At 43.4% G+C, this 21697-nt stretch overlaps 3 protein-coding genes across 3 annotated transcripts; 2 read left to right on the forward strand and 1 right to left on the reverse strand.

The window, feature by feature from the left end:
- The first annotated feature begins 5038 nt into the window (after positions 1-5038).
- On the forward strand, positions 5039-5797 carry Osi12 (DUF1676 domain-containing protein Osi12). The gene has a single exon (XM_031991455.2). It carries the CDS (start codon positions 5039-5041, stop codon positions 5795-5797), a length of 759 nt encoding a protein of 252 aa, XP_031847315.1.
- A 1235-nt stretch (positions 5798-7032) lies between these two features.
- LOC116433426 (uncharacterized) lies at positions 7033-9889 on the reverse strand. The gene is made up of 3 exons (XM_031991502.2): positions 9744-9889; positions 8365-8829; positions 7033-7494 (listed from the first exon to the last, which is right to left on the reverse strand). The coding sequence occupies exons 2-3, from the start codon at positions 8648-8650 to the stop codon at positions 7310-7312; spliced, it is 471 nt and encodes a 156-aa protein (XP_031847362.1). The 5' UTR covers positions 8651-8829; positions 9744-9889; the 3' UTR covers positions 7033-7309.
- A 6088-nt stretch (positions 9890-15977) lies between these two features.
- Positions 15978-18051, forward strand: Osi13 (Protein). Its single transcript, XM_031991615.2, has 2 exons — positions 15978-16164; positions 17723-18051. Exons 1-2 carry the CDS (start codon positions 15978-15980, stop codon positions 18049-18051), a joined length of 516 nt encoding a protein of 171 aa, XP_031847475.2.
- The last annotated feature ends 3646 nt before the right edge of the window (positions 18052-21697 follow it).

Raw genomic sequence — 21697 nt, forward strand, 5'->3', positions numbered from 1 at the left:
TCGCGCACACGTCTCGGCTGCGTTCCCACGGGACTCTCCGAATTGCGTAAGTGGAAACACTTTTCCGCGAGCTCGTTAAGCTCGCCGCGGCACGCGCGCCGTTCCACGACTCACGCGAAGCGCCGCCGACGACCACCGAAAGTGTCACTCGAGAGCCGACTGCTGGGTAAACAGACGCAGGTGCTACTACGAGGTCGAAGGGTCGCTTGGAAGGTGCGTGCTTGCTGGAGAGATCCGGGTTTTTATTGGGAAATGTCGTTTTTATTGGGAAACGGAGGTTTTCCTTGGAAAGTTGTTGATTTAATAGGGAAATGTGGGTTTTCTTGGGAAATTGTAGGTTTTCCTTGGGAAGTTGGTGATTTGATAGGGAAATGTGGGTTTTCTTGGGAAATTGGAGGTTTTCCTTGGGAAGTTGTTGATTTGATAGGGAAATTGTAGGTTTTCCTTAGGAAGTAGTTGATTTAAAAGAGAAATGTAGGTTTTCTTGCGCAGTTGTTGGATTTCTTGGTAAATTTAGGTTTCCTTAGGAAATTTTAAGTCTTTCTTGGGAAATTGTTGATTGAATCGGGAAATGTAGGTTTCCCTGAGAAGTTGAGTTTCCTGAGAAACTGTAGTCTTTCTCGGGAAATTGTTGATTTAATCGGGAAACGTAGGTTTCCCTACGAAGCTGAGTTTCCTGAGAAACTGTAGTCTTCCCTGGGAAACGTAATTTGTCTTGAAAAATATGCAATTTCCTGATTTTCAATTTTCATCGATTCCGTATTCAGTTAGATAGAGAATAAACTGATGATTACTCCGAGAGTCCTATTCAATAGTCCATAAAACCGTTAAAGACGAACGATAGATAATTCAAAATTGATTAGAGCTGCCGTTTAATTCGCGAGATCAGCATTCATATTCCACTGCTAATTTAGCACCTCTAATTATAAATGATTAAATTGTAAACTATTCCATAATTTAATTTGAAAGTTTCCCAATAGCATTTAAATCGCCATTGCTATCACTTATCTAAGAAATTAACGATAAAATCAGAAACCCATATTTGCATAAGTATCGAGCGTAGCCAATGGGTTTCGGTAAACTGATACTTCGACGTGGCTTAAATTAGTTGAAACTGTGTTACGTTCAATGGATCGTATCAAGAAATCACGTTAATAGAGAAACGTGAGCGTCGTTCCCTTCGAATAGGCACTCGCACACTGACAATAATGTATTCGCGCATTAATTCCCGGCGTCCTCGTTCGAGGACAAATCGACTTTCCTCCGCAACAATGGAGGATGCGTCCTCAAACTTGATCCGGGGTCTTAGCCCGCTCCGATGAATTTTTCATGAATAATCAAACCTAAATCTGAACCGCCTCTGCTATACACATGCAAATCATCCCCATTATCACGATCTAATTCAAATCGTAGAAACCTTAATCCAATTCTAACCAGTTAACATTCAAATTCAAACTTTCGAGTACTAACACGCTCGCTACCAACATTCTTAACGATCTCCATCGATTCTATTCAATCGATCAAATCCAAACAAACTAAAAACCTCAAACTAAACCTAATCACTGACTTCCTAAATATAATTCCATATCCCATAACTGCAAATAACAATATATATAATTCCATTCACTTCACCATAAAATATCACCCAGAATCAACTCAAATTCCAGCTACGAAACTCAAACTACAACCGTCAAACCTTAAATTCACATTCGAACCGTTATCTGCGTAATGCACATTCAAATCTCGCCATTGAAATTCTAATTCCGATCGTTACATCCGATTCTCGTTTTCAGACTCACTCGGTAAACAGATTAATCTCGAAAACCGTTAATATTTCCGACTTTCGCCTGTTCGTCAGACGTTCGTTGCGAAGTTCCCGATCTTCGGGATGAATCGGCGCGCTCCTGCGTCGCGCGGAGCCGAGTTTCCGGCGCGGGCATTGTTCCCCGTGGAATCCGTTCCCCGCTCGCGCGAATTCAACCCGCGTGCCGGGAATGTGGCACGCGCGGTTAACGCTGCACAGCTCTGTATGGGATAATCGCGAAGTAGGTAAGCCAGCGCAGCGCGGAGGATGCGTCGTCGTCGCATTAGAGATGCGTTAACCTCGATCGAGCGTGTGCAAGCGTTACGCGACGACGATTGTGAGATCGGCACAGTGACACATTCCGTTTGATGGATTCACCGTCGGAAATATGGCTGTCCACCATGGTGTCGCGTTATGTCGAAATTAACATTAGAAAAATTCAGGTTCATTTCTCTTTGTTCATTGGAAGATTAACATGGATTGTAATTGGTTCTCTCAGATTTATCAGTAGAATTTTTATTTCGAAAGTTAGAGATTATTTAGTATTCTATAATTAGCTTGGAGTGATGATTGTTAACCCAAGTTTGGTAAACGATATTGATTCAAATCACGATACTGAATTCTACGAGAATGGTTCATTTATATTTCAACCCACGAGATGCAACAGCACGAACCTATGCAAGGATGAACGCTAATTAGAACATTGATTACGCGTCGCCGTTAACCTAGATTATTTAATTCACGGCGTAAGATCACTGATAAATGACAGTTTATTGTTTACTTTACGGCCACAGCGACCCAATTTCGTCGTGGCCAAGTTTACGGTTGGAAGTCACTATTCATCCACGTGTGTTTACTAAAATAAACTTAATTAAAGCCCGCAGAGGATTCCCGGGCAACGTTCAATTAGCAACACCTGTCCCGAAAGGGATTGCAATTTTGTAGAAGATCCACGGTCCCGATTGCACCGGCGAGCGTGTTAATTTCTATTTTATCGCCGGTAATAAAGACGTTGGAATATCAAGCGGAGCGAGCGCTGAACGCGAGAGATCGTTTTGCCGTGATAATTGAAAGAACGCGATGCTTTTACTTCGCCGGGCAGAGCTTCACGCGCTCGAGCCGGCTAATTCGATCCGCGCCGCGCCGCGGTTGTCTCTCCTTCGGCGCGGACACGCCCAGCGGGCATCGGAAAAAGAAGAAGAAGCCCAGAAGTGAAGGTGAGGCGGCGCGGTCTGGTGCGACCGGCAAAAAAGGTGCAACCGATGCGGTTCACTTTTAGCGAGACGTAATATCCTCTCGCTGTTACGTGTACCATCGACGCCTCGCTCGATCTTGAAACGATTTCCCGCGGGTTCCGTCGAATTCGACGATACCACTCCGTGGTCCTCGATACCCTCGAGCGGATCTTCGGATTTGCATTCGACTTTCTATCCGGTATCTAGATGGTAGGCTGAATACCTGTCGAGCGGCTTATTCAATTAACAGTGAATCATCCGGTGAAGTTGATGTCGCGATTGAAGTTAGGTGTCGAGCGTCGTTAGAGATGTTTGTCTTGCGCTGTCGCTTACTGTGGGAGATCGGGTGGTAGGAGTGTTAGATAATAGATTGTTACATCTGAGAGGAGTGTTGAATTAATTGATATTTCGTGATTTTATTAGCACTCAGATGGTTTTGTGATTTATCAGCAATTTAATTTTTATGGTATCTCTAGTGAAAATGAGAAATATAACATTCCTTCCTTTTATTTTGCTTAGTACAAAATTTGTATGTGTGGAAAATCTAAGAATTTTAGGGTAGTTTCTTTGATTCATTAAAATATTCATTATAACTGGTGCAATATTGGAGCCTACAGAGTTCAAAGGGTTAATCGATAGGTCCATCTAGATAACCCATTGCCTTACGATACATATCATGATCAATATAAATAGGTGATTAATAATTCATTGGAAAAGAGAAAAATTCTAATACGTCTACGTCTGCTCTAAAGTATAATAAATAAATGTTCGTTTTTTTATGAATCTAGAATATTCCAAATATATCTGAAGTTAAAGCATGGCAATGAAAGAATGTTCCAGAAAGTGTGTGAAACAAGAGCATCCGAGTATATAACCATATTCTATGGCAAGGGGTTACCAGAAGCTTGCAAACAGCAATTCAAATAGAAACCGAAACCATTTCGATTCTCCAAACAGAAACTACCACCTAAATTCCTCGCACGACACCCGACCAATCCCTGCAAACCACCAGCAAGCCGCAAACACCGTCTGCGAAAGAAGACGCACTGAATCCCATGTCCTTAGCGGAAGTAAACAAGCCTCGGTCACGCTGTCCGCCCCCGGAAGCGGCATTATCGGTCACGGTGTCGGCGTCCCCGCAGAAAAACCCGTCGGCCAGGTGGATTTCACCGCTGAAAATCGACCGGCGGCTGATCGGTCTACCTGACCTCAACACAGAAAACAAAGCGACCGGATCGGCCGCATCCTCGGAGAAACTCCCGCGACCGGCGATCGCCGTAATACACCCTCGATCCGCCGGAGGCTCGTTTCACACTCGATCAAATCCAGATCGCGGCAGGCGCGAACAGGGTAAAGAGGCGCGTAGAGAGTAAGGCCGCGGACCGTCCGCGACCTAAAACTACTTTCGAGGCGTCACGACGCCAGCCGTAAGGTCAGGCGCGCGGGTCACGGTGCCAGGCACGCCGATAGGATCCCCTAGGCGCGCATCCTCTAACTTATACCCCACTACTACCGAGCGAATCCCATAGAGCGAATCCTAGCCGTCAGCGAAACTCGGCGAGCGAGCGAGCGCGCGACGAGCGGCGGGGTAAGCGTTGTTCAGTGGGTCTCTGTGTCAGGATGGGTCACATGCTCCACGTGAGAATCTCCGCACCGCGGGGAAAGGGAAGCCAAGGTTCGGTGCAGGCGTCGCGGTGAACCTGGCGAAGAATAGAGGACGGTCCCGATGGGCACCGCGCGAGGGACGTGGGGCGAGTGTCACGTGTGCCGCTCGGTGCCGTCCGCCGTTCCTTACGTGGGAGACGGTCTCTCACCCCCGTCCCGGACGCTGGATGTTCGCCGGATGGTATATATCGGGCCGGACATCTGGTCCTGCCGCCAGTTCTCTCTAGTCGAGGATCCCGAGGAACCCGTGCGACCGCGGGACCAGTTTCGTGCGAACGAGATCCGCTTTGGACCGAGGATTTAACGATTCGGTGCTGCCCGCTCGACCGACGCAATGGATCTGAAGTGTGTGTTTCTCTTCGCCGCGCTATCGCTGGTACACGCGACCACCGTCAAGGACGAGGACAGCTTCGTGGATAGGGGGTTCCGAGCGATGCACAGGGTCTACGAGGACTGCCAGCAGAGGAACATCGGCGTGTCGCCCTGTCTGAAGAAGAAGGCGATCGCCTTCTTCGAGAGGCTCGGCAGGATGCGCACTCTGCCGCTGTCGGAGACCTTCGAGCTGGTTAGGGCCTCCGACGAGCCGCCTAAGAGCACCGTGACAGATTTAGAGGCTAGTCTGGGCAGGAACGCGGCTAGCAAAGAGGAGATCTTGAACGAGATCCTGTTCGATCGCGTCGCGTCGCTGCTGAACGGCTTCAACATGCAGATCCGCCTGCCGAAGACCACTCCGGGGGAGCTGAAGAGGGGCATGGAGGAGGGCCGGGGGAAGATGAAGAAGATGATGGGCATGATGATGATGGGCATGGCGATGAAGATGGCCGCGCTGATACCCATCGCCCTCGGCGTGCTGTTCCTGCTCGCCGGCAAGGCGCTGATCATCAGCAAGATCGCGCTCGTGCTGTCGCTGATCATCGGGCTGAAGAAGCTCCTCAGCCAGAAGCAGAGCCACGATCATGGCGGCTGGCAGCAGAGCGGCGGGGGAGGATGGGACAGGAGTCTGAAGGCTGTCTCCGAGGCGATGCCGTCGACGACGGAGGCGGCGCAGAAGTACGCGCAGAACCTGGCGTACTCCGCGAGACATCTTCATTGATCGCGGGGACGACGCGTCCTTGGGTTCCGTTCGCAAATTCCTGCGGACGATGATCGAGCTTCAGAGTCGGGATAATTGGACTGAATCTGTGGCTGCGCCATTTTGCTCGCGGTGCGATGGGATCCGCGTTGTTCGCGGAGAGACGTTGCAACATTGTATCGTTTTGTCTTTCGAGGAGGCTGGGTCGGATGAAGTGAGGATGGTCGATTATCTGTTCGTAGGTGTCTGACTTAACGATTTCTTTCTCGTTGACGTTGAGGTTCGATGAACCTGAATTTATTGTCAGTGGAACCGATGTCGCGGACAGGTCCGACGACTGTGTTCGACGTCGCTGCTCGCTTGTAGAAGGACGAAGTGCCGAGGAATGTAAGATACTCAGACTGTCTCTTACTTTCGAGGCATTCGACGTTATAATTGCGATGTTATAATTTTCTTGCACGCGAGTTTGTAACGGGACTGCGTCGAAGCGTTCTCACGGCAGAGTCAGGTTCAGGTACTTACCGATACGTTCGAACTGTCGATCGAAGGAAACTCGTTGAGGAACGTCGACCGATTCAATTGTAAACTCTCCCAGTTGAAATGAAATTAAAACTTCTGCAAAACACATTGTATCCGAGGATGTTTTCTGTTTCACCGGGGATCGAGGGTTAGAAGTCGCCAACGAAATTTGAATGTTAACGGCAGGAATGAATAGGTATCAATGAGTTCCAGGACCACCGAGGATCTCCGAACGATCGAATTCGAGTCCAACCAGTTTCGAGTTCAAACGAAAAGACAAATTCAAGTTGAAACCTATTGAGTTCAAGTTCGAGCGAAGATATCACTGAACGAGTGAACTGGCGAACGTCAGCAGCTTCACGCACGCGAGTTTCTAACGGAACCGGGACGAGGCGTCTTTTGCGTTCGCCGTCGAAACGACCGGCAACGACGATTTCGCGAGCTGAAAGATCCACAGCTGCCGGATCGCGAGAAATAACCGGGAATGAAACGTTCGCGGTCGTTTCGTCGTCTCAACATATTTATACGCTAGTTAAGTAAGTCCCATTACGAGATATTTATTGCAGACCGCCATCTATTTATTGTCGCAACTGTACCAATCGCGTTTCCGTTGGTAGTGGCAGCGCGGCCGAGCAGGCGAAGACTGATCGAATAAAAAAGGCGCAGAGATCCAACAGAGAAAAACGTCTTTAATGATTCCTTAACGATTATTCAATGGTTATTCAATGATTCTCGCTCGTCGGTTTCCCTAACAGTACACGCTAATATTATACAAACTTGTCTCGTAACAGCGCGTCCCGCGACTGTCGGCCATGGAAACGCCTCTCGATCGCTGGACGAGTCGCGCCGATCGGGAGAATAATGTTTTTCGTTTATTATATTTCCATTTTATTCGTTGACACGTCGAGTACGCCGGCTGTTACGGAACGAAACGATACGATTTAGTCTTGCGTTTTGAGATCCGGCGCTGCCGCCCCCGCGACGCGCCGCGCTGATTTCCGGGGAGTGTCTGTGTCAGCGCACTTTCAGCCCGAGGACCGCGGCGAACAGCGCGAAGAAGAATCCCGCGAGGAGCGCGGTGGCTTTCAGTAAGACCAGACCGCCGACCAGCGTCGGCACCAGCGCGACGAACTTCATCTTGTACGCCATCAGCAGAGCTAACATCGTGCGGTCCATTTTCCGCTTCTTCCGGCGGCGACCTGGGAATCAGCATTTCTTTACCGTGTTCGCATCCCTTCGCATGTACTCTTCAACTAATAAACGTGTTATTCAACCTCTTTGGGAATTCTGTTTCTCGTTTACATCGGCGAGTCTTTAACCCTTCGCGGACGGAGATTCTATGAAATATACGGAACCTTCGGCAGACGAAGCTGAATTACTCAGTTGATTAATTAACCCTTGATTTGATTTGATTGATTTTACACAGCTGAATTATAAAGTTTGAGGTTTAATATTCAATTTTGTATAATGCGTCAATATAAAATATTGAAAGAAAATAGTTTCCTTCCTCAATGTGTGCGACTTCTTGTCAAAGCAATTTTGGAAAACTGCAGCTCATTGGGAATATTGAGTATTTCCAATGAAAATTTGTGGAGTGCAAAGGGTTAATATTTAAAAATGAAACTACGTACTGATATCTTGCAGTTTGAGTAATCGAATCATTCGTCCACGTTTTTTAAACACGAAACTCCCGAAACGTAGACATTCGGCCGCAAAGGGTTAATCATTTAATTGAAATCGAAGATTTCTAAACATTCCAAGTACTCAAATTTCGGAGTATAATGTAAACCTTCCAATTCTATAACTAATTGAAACATATCTTTAGAAGGAAGTCTATTAAATCCTGCATCAATTTCTAAAAATGTTCAAACTTCACACGAAATATTTATTCTTCAGTACGATAATAAATTGAAAAGCGTCTATCAGTGTTTCTAATCGGAATTTCAAAAAAGATTCCAAGATCCCAAACAATCAGCGATCAGAATTCCCACGAGAAAATCTAGTTTCACCAAACAAACGCACTAGCGGCTCGAAGCAGCCATAAGCCCGATAAAATCCCAACGAATTACCTTCGTCCAAGATGTCCTTCGACAGCGGCAGGTCCCTGTTCTTCGTCAGCGCGTTCGCAGTTCTGGTTTTGTCGTGCACCAGCAGCGAGACGGCGCTCGTCGCCGCCGGCTTGCTCTGCGCCCCCTTGAGCAGCTTCTTCGCGACGGCCGCGTGATCCCTGAGGACATCCTTGCCCGGGTCTCCTCTCTGAGCTTGCTGCCTGCTCGCGGTTTTGGACGTTTCCAGCAGCCGTGCGACGCAGCACAGTGTCAACAGAAACGCGACTAGATTCACTCTCGATCGCATGTTCGCCGTCGACGGGTTCACCTGAACGTTGCCCACGATCCCCAATCACATCCTCTCCAGCCGGCTGGCCGCCCAAGCGCGACGAGTCCTTCGCACATCCGTCGCCGCGACCCTTCGAGTCCTCCTTCGGGTTCGACGGCCGGTTACATGTCTCCTTGGAAACCCACCCCTGGATATTTCTGAAAAGACGTTGAAACTCCAGATGATTAGGATCTCTCCTCGGCACTCCGTTGCGTACCGAAACGAGGAGAACGAGGAGCAGTTTTATCTTTTTAAGAGACTGTCGATGGAATTCTTAAGTAGAGCACGACTGCTCGACTGTCCGGGAAGTCATTAACATAGGATTATCTCCGCAACCGGAAGTTAGATTCGCTGGACGTTGGGAGGTAGGATTTAGGAATGGAACTTGGGAATAGGAGTATGTATAGGTTCCATCGATATTGTTATTAACTAGAGTAGAATCTCTAACAACTGCGTAATAAACAGAATTGCTCGATAGAAAGGATATACTAACTGAATATTCCAAGGTAACACAAGAAAATTCACAAACTATCAAACAAGCTTATGAAATGTTACATCGAAGACTAATTCGTAGAGTGAACTACTCGAACACCTATAAATGCACGCAGTTTCCTCCTATCTATTAACCCTACATGCGCCGAATTTCCGTTCATGATTATAACAAAATCTATGCAGTACAAAATTAATAAATATCCAACAATGTATTCAATAGTTTCAATAATTTCATCGAACGAATATATTTCGTATCTTCCAAGTTACAATGACAAACTTTCACGCCTGAGCTGAAAGTTTCAGTAAACTGATTACTCAATTTTATTCACCACTTCGAGTGCAAAATGAAATAAATCAACAAGATGCCAATATACTGATACATGACTTGAAACTTACATGAGCTTACAGAGGGTTAATCAAGCAATCAATAATTTCACTTCATCTATTAAAGATCCTCTACATCCCTAATCACCTTTCCACAAATTCTCAAAGAACTCAAGAAAACCGATATCCCGATCGCAAGATCGACCGAATCTCATAAATAGGAAGCATTCGAGCAACTGTCGCCCGCGAGACTCACCTGAGATCCAGAAGCGACTTTCCAAGAATGAGCCGGCGACCACTCTGACGACGACGCGGGCTGATTAATCAGCGATCGATGCGAGTGTGTATCCGGGTGTCGTATCAGCGATCGAAAATGCAAATGACGAATGGACTGTCGACGGAACGGACTGAACAGCGAGCGACCGTGAACTAACCGATGCGCTCTTGATTCCTCGGCGAGGACCCGAGGGGGGCTGGCAGGGGTACCGCGCCGGCAACGCTTCAGTTGCCAGCGGGATCGGCGGCCCGTGAAAAATGAGCACCGCCGCGACGAGCCGGCAATATGTGCGTGCGGTAAGTACTGTGATCCAAATTGTTTCCGCGGACGATATATATGTCAGGCGATGGCTGTCGAACGGTACAGCCCGGTTCCCCTTGTCGCGGTTAGACGGGACACGGGGGCACGGTAGGGTGTCGCTTCCTTGGAAACGCGCCGATTACCTCGCCGGACGAGCGACGAGGCGCGCCTTCATTTTTGAGTTACGCTGCGCTGGCAACCGGGCCGATAACAACCGCCACTTGTCATCGATTGATCACTCGAATCTGGGTGGATGGATCGGGGAAAGCTTGGGATGGCGGACGTGCGATGATGGACTCGATGATTGGGAGGAAAGGGCTTTCGATTTACGTTGACTAGCACTTTTAGAGGGAAAATGATTATTCAGTTATCAAGGATATTAGGAATTGTCAAGGATAGGTTAGGGAGGAATTAGCAAAGGAATATAGATGATTCTAGTGACAAGTTGCACCTGTATCTTCTTTGTTAACGCTAGAACTACCGTACCAGTCAAAACGACTGGTTTCGATTTGTTTGTTTTTTCTGAAATATTTTCGCGGTGGAAATGACAAAAGAAGCCTGATCGAATCCGATTCTTTCGCAGTGAGAAATTCTTTTCTCGTCGCAGTCGGTCAGTTTTTATTCCGATCGATCGATCGCAAAGTTTCTAGGTCCAGTAAAAAGCGTAATCCGCCCGGAAGTCGGCGTAGAAACTGCAATTGCACTCGATACGATTTATCGAGCCCTCGAACACCCGTATACCGGGAGAAACGGGACGTCCTGCATCGAAGAGTCGCGAGTGTTATCGGCTACGTTACAATTCCGCTTAATCTCTAACTGTAACATACTCTGGGTGCTCAATTATCATTACACACTTTCCAGGCGTTCATTTCTATCGGATATGGTAATCAAATTTATATAGGCTATCGAATGACAGCCAGTAAACCATGCGCTAATTAAAACTAATCACTTCAACGGTGTACTATAGAGGAAGACGAAACATGATTAACCTAGATGAATATTCAGATCTAATTGTAAATCACAACCTAGACCTCTTATGAAATGTAACGAAAAGGTTAGGATAAATTAAATATTTTTTTATGCAAACATATAGATATAACAATTGATTTCTAGTCTTCAAAGATCAGTCTACAGATGGGTTAATTCTATAGAAAAGTGTTTAAATATAATTCTATGTTATAATTACATAATTCTAAGTGGAAATTCTATAGAAAAGTTACATTACTTTATTTACATATATTTAATTTTATAATTCAAATATAATATAATTACGTTCAACACAATTCAAGTAATAATTTAAATATAATTCTATGTTATAATTACATGATTCTAAGCATAAATTCATTAATTAAATTAAATTATAATTCTATATTATAATTACATGATTCTAAGCATAAATTCATTAATCAAATTAAATTATAATTCCATATTATAATTACATGATTCTAAACGTAAATTATAATTCAAATATAATTCAAATACAATATAACTACGTTGAACACAATTCAAATAACAATTCAAATATAATTCTACATAATAATTATACAACTCTAAAATAAATCCTGTCAATACTGTGAAAAATAAGAAGAAGAATACATTCCTTCCGGGCAGCGCAGGAACGTCGACTTGATTTTCCGGCCGCGGCATACAGGTCACCGTAGCCAAGCCGAAAATCATTAATCACGAGAATGACGGTCGCATTACTCGAATCCCTCGCGTATGAAGCCCGGGACCCAGATGTCCCTGGAGTAGTTTCATTCATCTGCCATCTGAAAAGAGCATTGTCTCGTTCCGCGAGGAAGAAGCGAAGGGCAATTTCGCTGCTTCCTGCGTGAACACGGGAACGCCGGCGGATAATTGCATCGCGGAACGGTACAAGGGGTTCAACCGAGTTGATAGAACCGGAGAACGAAATGCCTAGCTCTGTTAAATCACTATCATCATTACGGTCCCCTTTTCGGTCTTCGCTTCGACGCTCGGCCGGTTGCATGTCGACGTAATGATCGATGCTGCTATTTCATTTTCAAGGAATGGTAACGGTCGCCTCTTAGGCCTCCGACGATCACGACCGTTTCAGCGAGGAACATTGACGAGAAAATTGCCGATCGCTCTGCTAACAGTTATCCCAGGGACATTCACTTTTTCGATAATGCCTGGGAACCTTCTCGAATTACGAACGATACTCTTTTATTTCGAACGTTTCGATTTTATTTCGATCGCTCTACTTTTAACCCCTTGCACTCGGATGTTTTTCACTAGAAGTATTTTAACATTTTCTGATGAGATAACATTGATATTTTGTGAAACTAGAGTTGTGAAACTAGTTGAGGAACAGAGTATTTTATTTGAATATTTCTCAAAATGATGCATTATAGGAAATGTAATATTAAATATCAAATTTTGTAGTTTTACTGTATGAAATCAAGTGGTGAGTCACCTCTCGGGTGCAAAGGGTTAAATTGTTATGTCGTGTGTAAGGTAGACTAATTTTTCAGTCAATCGAAAGTGAACAGTAATTATTTTATTCGTTTCTCTGCTGGATAGTAGGGCTTGAACATCTGTTGCTTACTGTCTATGATTATCTTCAGAAACGAACGCGTGCGGAATGTTTAAATTTGATTATCTACTGCGTTAAAAGTAGGACACTTTTCAACTTAAGTAAATTACGGTTATAGAACAGAAGGAAATTATTAACGTTCGTGGGAACTACGAACCTTGCGTGACAGACAAATTCGAAGTAGACATCGCGGTCACGCCACAGTCGATCACGGTAACAAGAGCCACTCCATTAACCTTTGAACTACATATTTTCCTAAACGTAATTGCGTAAGCGTTCGTGACAGCCTAATTCCAGACGAATTAATATTGAATGTTTCCATTGAAAATCTTTCGAGTGCAAAGGGTTAAGATCGCGCGAGATATAGGTCATATTGTTTGAAACTAATTTAACGATAATTCATAGATAAACTAAGCAACAGAGGTGTTTTATTGAAATATTTCGCGTAGCAATGGAAACTTTAATTTGAAATATTAAATATTCAACTTCATAGTTTTTGTAAGTCATGTGATGACTGAGAGTCACCTCTCGAGTGCAAAGGGTTAATAACCAACCGATTCCGGCTGCCGTCAACATCGCTGGAAAACGCAGCGAGTTTTTACGGACCGGCATGCACCGCGAACAGGATTATTCAGCGGCCCGACTCGGCGAGGAGATTTATGAACCCCTCCTCGTTACGTGATCTCGGGTAATTAAAGGAGCGTCCCGTGAATGTTAATTGAAACGTTCACGGTGAACGCGGCGAGATGGGCCGGCTAATTAACGACGATGCGCGGTGCGCGTGCGACAATCCTTTAAATCCAGCGCTAACGGGACAGACGAGCCGATCCTTTTCTTGTCTGGTTTAACAATCAGAATCACTGGGATGAACGACGGAGGCCGGGAAGAAAGGGGATTATGGTGTTTTCTCACGAAATTCGAGCGCGTGTTCAGGGTCCATTTGCCACTATGTGTTCGACGCTGCGATTTAGAGCAGCTCGGAACGGTCTCTTAATTGAAGGCGTTGGCAGACGGATTTAGTTTTGTGAAATGAAGGTTAGGAAGGAATTAGCGGAGGAATATAGAAATTGATTCTAGTGACAAGTTGTACCTGTTCGATGATGGAGGAAAGAGCTTTCGATTAACATTGACTAGCACTTTTCGTTTTGAAGTCGTGCCCAGGAAAATGATTATTCAATTGTCAAGGATATTAGGAAGGATATTAGGAATTATCAAGGATAGGTTAGGATCCTTCCTAATGAATTAGCAAAGGAATATAGAAATTGATTCTAGTGACAAGTTGTATATCTTCTTAACACTAGAACTACTATACTAGTCAAAATGACTGGTTTCGATTTTTTCGTTTAGCAATTATTGATATCTTCGAAGCACTGAATATTTGAAATGATTTTGAAAATAAATAGTTTCGTTTGAGTACTATAATGAATGTCTCAAGAAACCGAAAATAATCTATTGTTACAGTTTTTATAGGAATTGCATATTAATCGTATTAAATGCTCAGTAGTTCTAGTGTTAATAATAATATAATAATAAAAGAATAAAGTCTTAATAATTTCCAATCTTGCGTTTGAAATTGTTATGCAGTGATAAAGCTTTTGATAGTAGGCAGTCAACACTATTTTCCAATTTCAACCTAGGAAAGTGAAGTAACTTTTTCTTAACTCTCAATACTTATTCAACTGTTGATTCCCCTATTTCGAAAAGAATCTTAAATAATCTCACTCTCGCAGTTTCCAACAGAAAAACCGAAATTCCAACACTCAAACTTCAAACTTTCCATCCTCCTTCACAAGATAACGGCAACAACAATCATAACAATAATATCCACAACAGTAACAATGGTAATAATACTAACCACAAAAATAACGATGACACTAATAATAATAACAACCACAATAGCAATATCCACAAGAATAATCACGATAATAACACTAGCCACACCAACGACAGATCCACAACAACAATAATACTAACCACACCAACGACCACAGATCCACACCAACAATAATACTAACCACACCAACAATACAAACAGCGATACCAACGTTCTCGCAACAGTGCAAAAAATCCAGCAAACATTTACCAACCGATCACGCGAGGAAAGCTCCGCGGCCACTTTCGAAGGTTCCGAGCGGTTACGCCCCCTTAATTTCGCGTTTGCTCGGTCACCGGTACGTTTCCTTTCGCGTGGTTCGCCGTCGATCGTTTTCGATCAGCCCCCGACCCGTTTCCCCCCGCGGGGCTGGGCCGGGCCGGCCGGCAAAGAGGCCGCGGGCCGCGATAAACTCATCCGGCCGATTACTCGAGTGTGAAACGAACCGCGATCACCGATCGAGACGGCGGACATCCATTCCTGGACGGCTGCGCGCGCGCTTTTTCACGGGAAACCACGGTGTTCCCGCTGGTGGCTGATCACCGGCCACGGGAAATATTCGGGGGACTACTCTGCCCCGCTGGCCGCGTCGTCCAATGGTCGATGAGAGCCTGGTGGTGGATGGACGAATCCTTCGTCACGCGCCAGCGCCGGCTCGGATGGTGGTCTCCTTCTCTGAGCTTTTCGCGTGGCCACTATATAAGCTAATGGCCCGGTCTAGGACGAATGTCAGTTGACATTACATTTGCCGGCGGGTCGGTCCGTCGAACTTCCGTCGTCCTGAGTCGGTCGTGGTTCAAGTTCTCTGATACTGACGCCTTGATTAGGTACTAGGCTCTCTCGTTGGGGTGGTATTTAACACGTGTACCACATGTGGTACGGCAATTTTGGAAAATATTTTTAATGGATACACGGTAACGGATGGCGGTTACAAAGCAGTGAAAGAACAATATCGAAATACGTTCATTTCTGGCTTTCGGGAGAGAGCCGTGTCCATTACAAATTTTATCCCAACGTTTCAATGCTGGCGAAACGAAGAATTACATGTTCATGTGAAAAAATAAAGAATTCATTGAAAGAATTAGTACCATGTCAAGGTTTACGTGTTTTTCTTCGATTAGAGGTCTTCTCGTAGAATGATAGGGTTTGGGAAGGATTGGGGAATTATGGGTGTTTGGTTAGGTAATTTGTAATAGTGTATGTTCATAGAAAACGACATTTTGGAAGTATGTATGGGAATATGGGTATTGAGTCTTTTATTCTACTGGTAATAGTATATTGGTTACTTGTGAAATAAAATAGTAATTAGTCCAATTGACTTTGAAATGGAAGGGATCAAGTTGTTAGTTTGAATAATTTCGATGTCATCAACGACCGTTTTCTTTTTGGAACCCTGGAAGTGTACCCAGCAATTTCTTCGGGAGAAAATCATTGACATCCTGGCGTGACGTTGGCGAACGACAGAGTCAGATGCGACAGGAAGATGTTTCCGTTGCTCCTGGTGCTCTTCCTGCCGGCGCTGCCGGCCACGGAGACCACGCAACCCGCCATGTTGCAGGATGCGTCGAAGCTGCAGCTGGAGGAATGGAGGAGCTCCGCGGATTGGATCGGCGAAGGGATATTGAACGCCGTTGACTCTGTGCTTCCTGTGCCGCGGTTTTCCATAGAAGGTAAATTATGAAAAATGATTATTCAATTATCAAGAGTATTCTACTTCAAACAAATATCAAAGCTACAAGCTTTATAGAAGCGACATTCAATTTGAAAGTGTTTGATATTTCGTGCAGGATTTCGATATGAAAATTATTCTGCTTAACTAACCCTTAGCACTGGGTTATTTTGTATCAGTAACTGCGACTAATTTTTATAATAACGAAAATAAGAAATGCTATAACATTTCTTCTTTTATTTTTCTTCTCAAAATTTGGATGTATGGAGAATTTAATAATTTTTGGGTGGTTTCTTTGAGATTCATTGAAATATTTGATATAACTGGTGCAGTATTGGAGCCTACAGAGTTCAAAGAGCAAAAAAACTCAGATGTCATATTGTTACGTAATATATTTTAAATCTACAACCAATTCGAATTAAATTTTATATTTTCTCAATACCATGGTAATTAGCGAAGTTGCATAGCTAAGTGTCTTAATATAAAAACAAGATTTCTCGTTATCAACGTGTTAATTTGGTTCAACAGCGGATCCATTCTAATTCTAGTTGTTTACCGTTGTCCACGGATAAACAAACATTTCCGGACAATAATCGATAAAATGTACATCGACTGGATTGCAATCATTCGGGTCATTAATATCAATGAACGCAGCGCGGAGCGTGTTTAATCGCTCGCTGTTAAAGGACCATGTAATTACGTATCCTTGTTACCAGGCCTCTAATACGTATCATAACGCGGTATCTGATCGTTCACGGCGCGTGGCCGGCCGACACAAAAAACCATAACTGCTTTCCACTCCAGTTCACCCTATTACCTTGTTCATTTCGCGTACGCTGACTAATAACCAGCGCTATCCTTTTGTTCCCGGAGCCCTGCATCACCGTCGGTCCGGGCAAATCCATCGGGTAGCTCGTAATTAACGCGACAGGCCTCGCTCCAGATGCTTATCATCGCGGTCGATGATTTATGAATATTCGCGTCATTATGCAAAATAACTTTCCCGGGTTAATTTGCGGAGATTCGATCCGAACATTCGTTCGCTCTATTAATTACTTCTGTTTCATTCCGAAGCAAGAATATCGTTCTATCCAATTGTGATTCGGATTTTATATCTCTGATTGATAATCTGGCATTTAACTGGAACTTTGAAATACAATGTTCAGAGGTAATTGTGATAAATGTGGAGTTTTGAGGGATTGAAGATTGATTAGTTGTGATATATGTGGAGTTCTGAGGGGTTGAAGATTGATTGACGCTAAGACCATAGATTTCTTCGTTTTCCTGAGGAATTATAGAAATCATTTAGCAATACGCAAAGTGAATTTTAAGTTAATTAAAGTCTCAATGAAAGCACTCTATAGAGGAATTTGATAAAGTCAATTTAACTGTTCGGTAGTTTGTCAACACAAATTATATTATTATATACAATATTCAATATTATATTCAATATTATATTCAATATTATATTCAATATTATTTGCATATTGATCGTATTAAATCTGTTGTTCTAGTGTTAACGAATTCATCCTTTATTTAAGAGGTTCACATTGTTCCAGCTCGCAAGAAGAAGAAGCTGAAGTTGAACAGGTACCTGATACCTCTGATCGTCGGGTTCATGCTGATCAAGTCGATTCTCCTGCCGATCGCGTTGAAGACGCTGGCGATTTTGAGCGGAAAAGCTGTGGTTCTCAGTTTGATGAGCCTGATCCTGGCGGCCATCGTCGGTTTGAAGAAAGTCGCGCAAAGTAGTCATTCAGGGGGTGGTTATGAGCTGGTGAACGTACCTTATGGAAAATACAGGAGGCAAGACCTGTTCGACATGACCGACGATTCCATGGAGTCGGAGCCGTATAAATTTTATAGAGAACGACGTAAAAGGAAATGAATAAGACTCGTATTTATTTTACAATCATCTGTTGTCTTCTTTGTTCCCCTCCTTCCACATCGTCTTCAAAGAATATCCGAATATGAACAAAACTTTGAATCCTCTGACTTGAAATTGAAAACTAGACTTGTGAAGAGGATTTTAAATTTAATTAGAGTGGAATGATAATTAGTTCTTAGATTAAAATTGATGTATATGTTTAGTCATTGTGAGTTACTTTTGGGATTGATGGAAGTCGCAGATTTTTTCTTAAAATCAGACTAGATTAATTACAATGCTATTATTATCTTAAACAATAAACTGAGTTCACTCATCAACTCAATATTTATAGCATTGAATGATAATCAGTTTTTATAAATTAAAATTGATGTATATACTTAATCATTGTGAACTAACTTTCGTGATCGATGGAAGTCTACACAAAATATATTTTCTTAATGGAATCAACAAACTAAAATCAAACTAGATAAATTACAATGCTATTAACTTAAACAATAAACCAAAAACTTCACTCACTAACTCAATATTTATAAATTTCCCTCACGCCAGGCCGTTAATACACAGAAAAACTGGCCAGCATGCGAACAGGAACGTTAATCTAATTTATATAGAGAGGAAACAAACTTTCTCCGGTAGTGGTTTGTTTTCTCCGCGGAATAACACGTGTCGAACTATTTTGGGCGGCGAGTTCGTTGTAAAATTCACTTCGTAGATTAGCATCGCCGGCCGGAACGTCTAATTGGCTCGGCAAACGGATCTGCTATCGAAGTTGGTGGCGGCCGAACGGAAGATACGAGTGAATCGTAGAAAGTATTTCTCGGTCGCGATCCGACCGACGATTACATCTTCCGTGGAAACGCCGGCGAACAATGCCGCGTAATTAATTGTGCTGCGCGCTGTTCAACTTCGACCGGGCCGGTTACGTAATCGCGGCGCTTCATCGCGGAGAGAAAGTTCATTTCGAATTCCGAGGATTATGAACCACATCGGGAACTCGCGCGGCGAGCATGGGCCTTGAACTTTTATTCCCGTTATCGCTACTAGGTAATCGACGACGTTTCTATTACAGCTTCGTGTCATTGTTGAAACTCGCGAGAGAGAACGAGGCCTTTGAATTAAGGGAACACTGAATTTAAGATTGTTCCGATTGATTCATTTCAGATTCGGCTGATTGTAAAGTGTTGGATAATTTTATGTCGAAGCCTCTGCGTCGATGAAGTAATTGTTAATAATGTATCTTTATAAAAATAAATATAACTGCAAACTCTTCTATTATCTTCAATTGAACTCATTCAATTAATTTGGTTAAAATCTTTGCTTTGTAAAAACAAGAGCCGTATTTGGTGAATTGCAAATAATCCCACTTCAAGACTTACTAAACGACAAAAGAAAAAATAAACAGAATAAAAGGCAATATGTTGCTAAGTGAAAAGTGGGAAATCTCCCCAAGTGTTAACAAATTCAAATACTATAAGTAGAAAAATCATAGCATAGCACTGAAGCTCAAACGAATCGAACTGTCAACAGCATAGTTAAAAGTATCACTATAAATACAAGTCACTTATACATCAAAATTTCTTATAAAATTCCCTATATATATTAACAAATTCAAATGCTAGTAAAATCATCTTACAACTAAAGCTCAAACGAGTCCTGGATCAAGAATCCGATAAAATCCTCATTCCGAATCCCAGAACTCAAAAGCCCCTCAACGATCTCATCCCTAGATGAACCATCAGCTACTTCAATAACTCGTAGACGTTAGATCGATCGGATATTTCCGGTGCGTCACCGGCGATTCGCCCAACGCTGTTCGATGGCGTCAAAACAAGAGGGAACTATGCCAGCGGAGCGGTCGATTACGCGGAAAGGAATAATCGGAGGAAAGTAATTCAGACGCAACACCGGTCGGAATTGAATCACCGTCGAAAGCGGATCGCGCCGGGCGAGACGGAGCGTAGGAAAAAAACGGAGCAGAGGGAAACAAGGAAGGAAAAAAGGTTTCACCGTTTAACGTCCCGATGTTAGCATTCTCGTCCCGCGTTTCTCTTTCGTCGTCCGTCGTCTCTCCGCAAACGGCCGTACCTATCCGGTTTCCGGGATGCGAATCGGTCCCGCCGGCCTCGCGAGCTTGAATCGGAAGTAAACGCGTTCCGGGCCGGGACGTAACCTAGATAATTAATCGCGAAAATCCGTCGCGTTGCGCGCCGGGTGTACCGTTAACGGAGAGAAAGAAAGATGACGAGGTTCAGCGCGCGACACTGTTAAATATTTAAAGAGACCCGCGGCGGACAATGGAAACGGCTCGCGCGAATAAGGCAGTTGCCATTCCGAGCCGGTTGCCGTGCGACAAATGTCCCCGATGAGAGACGCATTGTTGGACATTTGTTCTCCGCGGAGAATGACACGCCGTGGGCTACTTCAACGACGCCCGGCGAAACCGCCGGCGATCGCCGATTTGAAATCGAGTTTATTGGTAGAAACGGATGGTGAAATTGAAGGTCTGAAGGTAGAATGCTCGGGGAGGAATATATGGTGTTCGGATGTTGCTGGTTAGATTGTTTTTGGATTTGAGAATTCTGGATTCAATTTGGAATTTTCTATGATATTCCGTGGAGGATTTCGATATGGAAATCAGTGTCCTTGACAGTAGAACTAGAGCATTTAATGCAATTCCTATACAAATTGTAACGATAGATTATTTTCAGTTTCTTGAGACATTCATTATAGTACTGAAATGAAACTATTTATTTTCAAAATCATTTCGAAGATTCAATGCTGTGAAAATATCTATAATTGCTAAATAGAAAAATCGAAACCAGTCATTTTGATTGTTACGTAGTCCCAGTGTTAATTAACCCTTAGAACTCACAGAATTTTATATTTTTTTCAATGCTGCGTTAATTAGCATAGCTAAGTGTATTTATATAAAAACGCGATTTTTCGTGTTAATTTAGTTTCAACGGCAGATCTATTCTAATTTCTTTTATATTAAAATAATATTTGTCAGGGCGAATGTCATGAATTTTTTGAAAGTTGCGCGAGAAAGCTAAAATAAAACAGACTAGTAACGTTTGAAATATTGTCTTAGCATTGCGTTATGGAGACTGAGAGTCTGGGACGGTTCAATGAATCACAAGGAAATTTGACTTTCTAATGGGCGAAATATTTCTGAATATTTGAATTTTAATTAGACGCGATAAATTAATACACCTAGCTAGAAGAGTGATAAAATTTAGATTCAGGGGAATAGGTTGCGACGTCTGTTTCATCGGTGGGGGACACTCGAATGTGGAAAAAATTGGATATGAATTCAGAAAGCTTGAATACAAAGACGTTTCGATGTATGGACACCTGACACCTGTCGTCTGGAACCTTGTGCAACATTTCATCCTCGAAGAAAGTAGGGAAACTACTTTTGTTTTAAGCAACAAGTACGCGTGTAAGAATCGTGCTGTCTTCTTGAGTCCAATCATCGTTATCTGTTTAATATAATTTAACTTTCTTAAAACTAATAACCCGTAAATAACCAATAATTCAAAAATGTTGAATTGTTAATGTCTCAATAAAATCGACGACCGCAAAATTTTATACAATTCTATAAAATGAAATGTTCATTCGAAGGGCGATCAAGAGCTAAATTAGA

This window comes from Nomia melanderi, chromosome 13 (genome assembly GCF_051020985.1).
Source record: "Nomia melanderi isolate GNS246 chromosome 13, iyNomMela1, whole genome shotgun sequence".
Lineage (NCBI taxonomy): Eukaryota > Metazoa > Arthropoda > Insecta > Hymenoptera > Halictidae > Nomia > Nomia melanderi.

Bases quoted from the DNA above. Each gene is read 5' to 3' on its own strand.
- Osi12 (XM_031991455.2), top strand. From the start codon at position 5,039: ATGGATCTGAAGTGTGTGTTTCTCTTCGCCGCGCTATCGCTGGTACAC.
- LOC116433426 (XM_031991502.2), bottom strand. From the start codon at position 8,650: ATGCGATCGAGAGTGAATCTAGTCGCGTTTCTGTTGACACTGTGCTGC. The intron at 7,495-8,364 runs GTAATTCGTTGG...GCTGATTCCCAG, and splicing joins GAAGGACATCTTGGACGAAG to GTCGCCGCCGGAAGAAGCGG.
- Osi13 (XM_031991615.2), top strand. From the start codon at position 15,978: ATGTTTCCGTTGCTCCTGGTGCTCTTCCTGCCGGCGCTGCCGGCCACG. The intron at 16,165-17,722 runs GTAAATTATGAA...ACATTGTTCCAG, and splicing joins GCCGCGGTTTTCCATAGAAG to CTCGCAAGAAGAAGAAGCTG.